The 9,029-nt window shown below is 39.6% G+C and overlaps 1 protein-coding gene across 1 annotated transcript; it reads left to right on the top strand.

Annotated features, from left to right (window-relative positions):
• The first annotated feature begins 896 nt into the window (after window positions 1–896).
• Window positions 897–6,487, top strand: LOC118414020 (zinc finger protein 431-like). The gene is made up of 7 exons (XM_035817742.1): window positions 897–1,063; window positions 3,203–3,637; window positions 3,990–4,136; window positions 4,348–4,608; window positions 4,819–4,957; window positions 5,243–5,399; window positions 5,885–6,487. Exons 2-7 carry the CDS (start codon window positions 3,276–3,278, stop codon window positions 6,325–6,327), a joined length of 1,509 nt encoding a protein of 502 aa, XP_035673635.1. The 5' UTR covers window positions 897–1,063; window positions 3,203–3,275; the 3' UTR covers window positions 6,328–6,487.
• The last annotated feature ends 2,542 nt before the right edge of the window (window positions 6,488–9,029 follow it).

Below are 9,029 nucleotides of genomic sequence, written 5' to 3' on the forward strand. Positions count from 1 at the left end.
TAGGTCAAATTACGTGGCAACGCAGGTCAAATTACGTTAGCAAACAGAAAGCATTGTCCAATCAAGGAGCTTTCATCAATCCAGAGAGTTGCAAGTCGATCAAGTTAATTTCCCAAGCATTTGGGGTCCCCATTTTATGGGTACAAAGATTTACAACAACAAAAAAAAAAGAAAGGTTAAAACAGCAATCTATGGTACCATGATATTTCTTGAAGAAAAGTATCGAATATTTGAAGGGAAAGCTATCCTGAGAACCATCCTATTTCTACCGGGGTCCCTTACAATCGCTTCCCTAGACTCGGAGTAGCGAATGCCATTGAAGGAGCCCCGGTAGAAATAGGATGGTTCTCAGGCTAGCGGAAAGCTGCATCTCTGGAAACTACTAAACCTCTCCAAGGCTCCACATGTCACTGGAAAAAAATAGTAAAAATTGGCAAGATAACACACCAAAGTAGGTAGCTGGCCAAAGACGATAGTTCATGGAGACAACTATTTTTTCCAGCGACTTTGCCTTGTCGTCTGTTATGCACCTGTCACCGCCGTACACGTTGGAATTTTGTCTCTTGCGAAGCACACATGTAAATTTTTGTCTGTATCAGACACAGTGTAATAAAACCAATGTTGTGTCACATGATTATTGCTTATGCATTGCTGACGTATTGCGTATAAAGAAAGAAAGAAAGACTTCTGACTGTGTAGACTACTTAATGCTTTGTTTAACCATCGCTAGATGTCGTTGCTTCACCAGGTCCCAAAACAAATAAGATCGCAGGCAAACAACAGAAACGAAATTTTACATTTGTCCAGTCATATCTGTAAAAAAAAATATATATAACCACTATTTCAAGTAAAATTAATTTCTAAGCTATTTCAAAATCCCTACCTGTAGCCAGTGTTGAGGTTTTGAGTGAGCAAATAGAAACCAATGCCAATCCATGTTACGTGTAGATGCAATGGAGGGGACATTTCTGGCGACGAGGGGCGGAATGGATACTCTCCCCAACGAAGTTTTGTGTTGAAGCAAGATGTCTGCAACAGGTCATCAGCACCAAATTCCCGGCAGGTAAACCGAATATGCAACATATTTAGGGTACCAAGAACGAGTTGAAGCAGTTCTGTACATGTAGCGATCTTTGGCTGGGGTAGGGATTTCAAAAGTTTTCTGCAGCATTCCGCCACATCTGTTGCAGAAAGGTCATATTTTGGGACACGGATGTTTCTCCGAAAAAAATGTGTCTGAAACGGCGCGCCATTTCCTGGAACGTCGCTGGATGTTCCTTTTCGAATCCTAAATATAGAATATCTGTGTTTTTGTACCAGGACTTCTTGAATACTAGTCGAATCGTTTGACCTCTGTCCTCTTAGTTGTGTCCCCCCACCCACCCCCATTGTGTGTCCTCAGATATTAGTGTACCAAGCTGGGGACAACTCACACATGCAGGGGTATGGGTGTGTATAAGCTGGGGACAGTTCACACGTGCATGGGGTATAGGTGTGTATTATACTGGGGACATGCATGGGTGTGTATTCAGCTGGGGATAGTTTGTACATGCAGATCTTGTTCATACAAATCTGGGGATAGGGTAATCTCCAAGCAGATCTTATGGTAGCATGAGGTAGTATCAAAAGCTGGAGGAGTGAAGCTGGCCTAGGATTGTGTATGCTCCGGTGTCTGTCTGACTCCCTTTGGCCCGCTATGCACATTGGCCAGCTTTGATACTATCTTATGGTACTGTTGCAGGATCTGCTTGGAGATTAGGGATAGAGCATACATTACCAGGGCTGTCTCCAGGACCTACTCCTCCATCCAGAATAGAGAAGATAGCTTGTTGGGACAGACAGGATATGAAATTGCTGTGTTTTTGTAAGCTTAACATAACAAACAGATGTAACAATGCAAATAAACAAGATGAGTTTTCCAAACAATGAGTTAGGTGTAAAAAATTCAAAGCTGGAGACAGCCCTGGCATGCATGTAGGTGTACGAGTGTGTACTGTCTGAGCTGTTAGGCAAGTTCATGTTCTCATCTTTTTACCACAAATACAAGCAAGGGAGTAGGACCATGTGCATGAATGGGTGGATCCGTGTTTCAAGGAATTATCTCAGTACCTTTGACTTGCTAAAAACGGCTCAGACTCATGGACTCTAACTAAATCCCTGTCCAAGAAACTGGACGGAAACTACACTTGTCTGCTTTGTTTTGCTATAAATGTACCTTGGCAGAGCCATATCAGAAACAAAAAACTCTACAATGGACTACCCTTGATCTCTAGAACTATCCAGAATAGAAGACTGACTCTAGCTGGCCATGTAGCATGTCATGAGGAGATGGCTGCCAAAAGTTCTCCTCTGGCAACCTGACATAAAAAGGAAAGGGACGACCGAACCTGACACTTAAGAAAGTATTGGCAGAGGAGGTTGGTCTAAACAACCACAACCTGCTAGTCGCCATGCTAGATAGAGATGCATGGTCTGACATCATAAATGGCATCTCTTAGCTGAACTGAACTGAACTTGACTTACCAACCAAAAGGACAGTCTTGCTGGTACTCATAGGTAATGGAGCAAGTTTTGTGCTGGCACTTTGTATCACTTATCAGTAAGCCTGTAAGGTCATAAATCTGTCTGGATATGCAGCTTGTACTCTTTAGTAAAAACCTGGTGTATCATGCCATGAGGCCGTTTATTGGATAGTCTTTACAAAAAACAATCACATGTAGACATCTAAATAGACAAAAAAAGATGAACATGTTAGGATGTTCAACCAGTTCTTCAAGTTAGATGTACTTGTATTGAATTGTCTCTGCCAGTTTAAATAAACTAGGAAAACTGGTTGAACATGTAAAGATGTTCAACTGGTTTATCTAGTTAGATATACTTGTATTTTTATAAACTAGGAAAACCAGTTGAACATGTATGGATGATCAACTGGTTTTTCCAGTTAGATGTACTCTACTTGTATTGAATTGTCTCTGTCAGTTTATTCTAGTGACGCTGAACACTGGTAAGAGTGATGGCTGTGACTTAGTCTGGAGATGTAGAGATTGAATTGTATTTGAATATTGTTAACATAGATGGCTAACTTTCTAACTAACTAGAATTATGTAGACATATGTGTAAATGTAGTATCCTTCTACTACTGTGTTTAATTGCTTCAGACACTTCCATACCAGTCTGAAATTGACTTTCTGGTCACTTCCAGGAGAAAACCAACATCTCCGCTCCAAGTTTAAATCTTCTGCGGATGTCATTGAACAGCAGGCGACAAAACCGACATGTCCGTCCTCCAACACGACAGCACCGAGCTGTGCCTTCAGCTGTCTGGCAAGTCAGACCAGCCACAGAAGATCTACAAGCTGAAGAGTAAAGCGGAGAATATAACGCTCTTCAAACCATCGGGATGTAAGAAGAAAGCCCGCAAGCTCTATGCCTGTAGTCTCTGCTCCTTTAGCTCTAATATCTCTGAACAGCTGCATAAGCATGTTGCAGAAAAACATGGCGGCGCCTCTTACTCCGAGCAGCGCTACTTGTGCGGGGTCTGCGAGCAGAAGTTTGTCTACATTGGCCCCATGAAAATCCACATGCGGAGCCATACCAACGAACGACCGTTCAAATGTCCACAGTGTTCTTATGCTGGGTGAGTAATACTGTACATGTATTTATACTATGTTATAGAATTGTACAAAAGTATAGTTCAGAACAGCTTTGCAAAATTAATTTGTTTTCCAGTTTGTTTCAGTATGATAACATAAACTTGACTTTGTGAGAATACAAGACAACATTTTTATTCAAGTATCTACCGCTCTATTGACCAGTAGTACAGCCTTTCTCAGCATGAATGACCATAGGCTTTGGACATGTGACGGTACAGAACTTTGTGGTTGAATGTTTTGGGGGTTCTTGATATGTGTTGACAGCTTCTATCCCAAATGTGTAAATGAAAGGTTATTGTGGTAAGCTGAGAGGATGTGTGATTTGTGTACCCACAGTAAAACTCAGTCAGCCCTCTCCAACCATGTGAGGATGCACACAGGAGAGAAACCCTGGACCTGTGAGCACTGCGGACGTGACTTCACCCGGTTAGACAGCATGAAGCGCCACATCAGCGCACACCACACAGGGCACAGGCCTTTCAAGTAAGGTTCCACAAGTATTACTATCCATTGCACACATATGCCTGGGCAATGGGGTTGGGCTATAAACAGTTTGCACAGTAACTGATTGAAGTGTTATTCTGAGAGTTTTCTGGAATGTGTGTGCATTATTGTTGTAAGCTAAAGAGTTAGGCAACTTTGTGTTGTAAGACAACTTTGTGTCTGAACTTTTTTTTTCTCCGATTTTGCATAGGTGCAACATGTGTTCGTATGCAAGCGTGACGCAGAATTCCCTGAAACTACACATCCTTGCCAAACACAAGAAGGAGAAACCCTACAAGTGTGCCCAGTGTGATTTTTCCACATGCTACAAGGCGGACCTGTCTGTGCACGAGCGGTCCCACACTGGTGTCAAACCCTACATGTGCCCCCACTGCACCTACGCCAGCTCCAACAGTAGTGACCTGGTCAAACATGTGCGCAGACACACCGGAGATAGACTCTTCAAGTGCAGGTACTCCTGGGGGTTTGGAATTCTTTTTACTTAGTTCAGTGCTGCTCTGTAATTTGTCGATTAATTGATAGATAGCTTCTTAGCATTTACCTGGTCAACTTGAAACTTAACTATGGTAGTCTTAGCATTACATACCTGTAATGCACAGATGCTTGAGCATACTTTTGATGAAATATTCAAGTGTTATTCACCACATTATTTTGTGCACAGACATTGTGACTACACCTCGACAGAGAAGCAGACAGTTGAGGTCCATGAGAGAGGCAGTCACTCCAACCTTCGCCCCTTCCAGTGTCCACACTGCCCCTACCGCACTGCGTACCAGAGCCACCTGCCGCGCCATATCCAAGTAAGTCAAAAGCTGAGTGTTACCTGGTCAGTTCTGGTTGAAAATGGATGTGTCTGTTCTGTTCTTCTTTATTGCAAGCTTGCATGTTACACTGTACATAAGTCATGGTGCTTGTAACAAAGAAAACTTGAATTACCATATTTTTGACCTAGCCTTACAATTACTAGTATCAAAACCAAGATTATTAGCCTTTCATGTAGTTTTTGCTCGTTATTTCCGTAAGCAGTGTCTTACAACCTTGATGTTCTAGGGATGGCAGTGGTTACATTGTTTTTCTTGTTGCAGCGTATCCATGTAGAAGGCAGGACTGCCCGGAATGCGAAGAATGGCTCTCGCAAGGTTATGAAGTCCCACAGCCAAGAAACCATCCTCGCCTTGCAGAAGCTGAAGAGACTGAACTCCACAGATGTAGACTCAACATCTAATGCCAGTTTTTCGACAGGTAGGTAATCATTTTACCTATGTTAGGGACAAATGCAATGTAATTTACAGTACTTGGGATACCAGTGTACAAGATAGCAGAACTTACATTTATTATGATACCTTGTACAACATCTGACTGACCAAAATATTGAAACAACCTCACTGATTTTGATAACTTTTCTACATCATATTCATAATTTGAATCTACCTCCAAACTAGATATATTACACTGCACAATGATATTTACAGTGCATGGAAGCAACTTTGCTGTGTCTGGTAACTATATTCTGCAGCTAGGGAGTTTTCAGTAGGCTACCAGAAATTGGTGGACTTTTGTGGCTTGTTCTTGCATTTCTTTCACCAATGCTAAAATGTGAAGAAAAAAATGATCCTAGAATGTTTAATTTAGTTGCAAATGTCAATATGATGGGACATTTCTAGATTCAGAATACATGTGCCAAACTCCTACAATAATCCCCTTTAACCTAACACTTTCATCTGTAGACACAGATACTGAGGACCAAAAAACAACCATCTGTCCCAAGAATGACACAACCACAACAGATGAGAAAAGCATCGCCCCACACCCCAACTTGTGGGTTCCAGGCTTTCCCAGCCCTGTCAAGGCTCAGCCTGTGGAACCTGCAGTGAAGAGGGAAAGGGAACATCCATTCTTCAACATTAACTGGATGAGAGAACACTGGAATAATGGGGATGGTGCAGATGCTGCTGTGGAGGGTGGAGCAGTCGAGAGGAATTGTTGGGACAACCTGGAACGGGTTAGGGAGGAAATTACTTCAGTGAAGGACATTGAAGAAGGGAGCATAGAAGTTAAGAATGAAGAACCAATAGTGAAGAATACAGACGGTGACTATGTGTGTATCTACTGTGACCGTTCCTTCACGGACAAAAACATGTGGACCCAGCATATCAGTCGCCATAAGTGAATGTCAATTTCATTATGATGATACTGATTACAGCATTCAAAATGTGAAAAAGTCATTTTGATTTACCTCATTCAGGGCTCGAAATTCATTTCTGGGATTAGGTGCACTGGTGTACCCAGCTTAAAGAATTGGGTGCACCAAAAAATGTTTGGGTGCACCACTTAAATTTAGGTAATAACCTAATAATACATCTTAGTTACAAGCTATCAAATTCTCAAACAAGTACCATGACAGACATTTCTGTTATCTTTCTAACACTTAGATGTCAAGAATATGATGTATACTAGTATACTTTGATATCTTTACATACATAAACCTAAGAAAATATTTGGGTGCACCCTGTGAACCCACAGAAAATAATTGGGTGCACAGCTCTAATTTTGGGTGCACCTGGGTGCACATGCACCCAGTATTTCGAGCCCTGTCATTTCTTTTGACTATGTTGCAAGAAACACCAGACTTTTTAAGCAAAAGGGAATTTTTCCTCTCTCAGCTGTATGTTTTCACTTTGTTTCAAATACACTACTTGAATTCTAGTCCTTTGAGGATTCCTAAAGGAGTAACTGGTCCTTGATGGTCCTGTTAACATTTGTGAGCTTCAAAGTACAAATTGCATGAGTTGCAGAGGTGAAATTTCAATCTTCCAGTGCTCCAAACAATATTTCCAAAGGGCTTTGAACAAAATTTGAGAAACCCAATTTCATGATTCCCAAATTCTGTACTGTGATATGTGCCATAATGTGTATGTAATAATCTGTTGGTGTGGGCGATTGGCGGATGTTTGAAGGAGAGTTGATATTTTATGAATTCTAATTTTAAGACAAAACAGCAAAATCACATGTCTTCCACTCCTACATACAGGAGAAGTGCCTTGCTGTTAATTTTTATTTTGTTCAGTTAGATTTTTGATATTTCTTTGTGGAGGAGGCAATGTTTTAATTGCATAACTTTGTTAAGTAAACAAGAAAAATGCTAGAAGTTGTAAATGAGTTTTTATGATTTATGGTGTGTGAATAGATGTGTTGAGGGGTTCAATCAATTATCCTATAATTGACAATGTCCTTCTTTCAAGCTACAGGCAGACAGGCAACTTGAGTATTATCCAAATACAATGTATAGGGGAATAAGCACAAAGAGGGGCATACAGCAAAGTTTACATTGTAGTTATTTAATTTTTTTATCATTTTTGGTGCTTTGTATTGATATACTTTTGAGATGTTGGGTTCTCTGTAACTTACATCCTTGCTTAGTCTTGAAAAGAACAAGTTAATATTAACTGGATAAATGAAATTTATGCACTAGTGTATTGATATACAGTGTACACAGCAAAATCCCAAAAGTCTTCCATGTGTATTAAACAAGTGCCTTGATATAGTATCAATTGAATACCTTGTATATAAATTTTCATATTTCCTGTAGATCATTGTAAATCATGTTGAATACAATTTGTGCCTTAGCAAAAATTTGCAAGGAAAAACTAGTAGCATATTGTAGCAGTAGAAGATATTTCAGAATGTGTGGTTGGTAAATTTTGCTATAAAAGTTATTTTGGTAGGTAATATGTTTATACAATGTACTCGTAGTAGATCTAAGATATAATCATTAATGTTAATTAGGTAAATCTGCGCGAAAGCCAGAGGCAGAAAAATTCAGACAGGGATTGCCTTCCCATCGAATGGTGTTATGTGTAGTATTATAAATACATGTAGTATTTTTGTAGTTAAAATGTGGTAGTTTCATATCATGAAACTAATGTCTAAGATATTTAACATAGAAATCAACCAAATATTAGCAAGTAGAAAAATCATGTTGTAGGAAATATTTGACCGATACATGCATATGTTCATAGTGGACAGTATATCTTATATTGTACAAGAAACTGACATTGCCACAGTAGAGGAATAGTGGTCATTCTACATAATGTAAAAGGGTTATTCACTTGTGATAAGGCCTTATTAACTATTGAAAGACCAAAATTGGATTTGTATTATCTTTAACTTTTAAATTTGATATGACCCATTATGTTTAAGTCTAAGTGGGAAAGCAAGAAAATTTACAAAATACAATTTTGTATCAATGAAATCTGTTTCAATTACAGATAGCTTTTGTTGCACAATGGTAGCTGCTGCAATGAAAATGTAAAACAGAAAAATACGAGCATTAATAATAACCAGGGACAACAGAGGATTCCTGGATACTACATGTATGGAGATTGTGGTAATGCTGCTTCAGAAGTGCCTTCACAACTGCAGTCATGTCTCCAGTAGATCTGTATGAGAGATGCTGTTAAGGGCCTGACAGAACAAAGTTGCCATAAGTCTTTGTCTAAGACTGTTTATATACTAGAAGTTGCCATATTGACTGTTAGTGTATGTTTACATTCTTGTAGTGGACTTCATTACAATACTAACGTTAGTATACTGCGGTGTTTCAACTGTGCAAAAGCCTCCTTTCCACTCTTACTGTGACATCACTAAATATGCAGTACTAGTAGTTAGTGGATTTATTTAGTAATTCCTGGTATGGTACTGTTCCTAATAAATGTATTTCAATAATATGTGATATATTTGTCAATGATATAGAAGTGCTACATACATGGTATGTATCTTTAGTATACTATTATTATTTAGACTGATTATCTATGGGTAGTTTTACTTCTTGTGTCTACCTCTATCTTATGCCGAGGTGAGACCTGTAACTTC

This window comes from Branchiostoma floridae, chromosome 4, assembly GCF_000003815.2.
Source record: "Branchiostoma floridae strain S238N-H82 chromosome 4, Bfl_VNyyK, whole genome shotgun sequence".
Taxonomy (NCBI): domain Eukaryota; kingdom Metazoa; phylum Chordata; class Leptocardii; order Amphioxiformes; family Branchiostomatidae; genus Branchiostoma; species Branchiostoma floridae.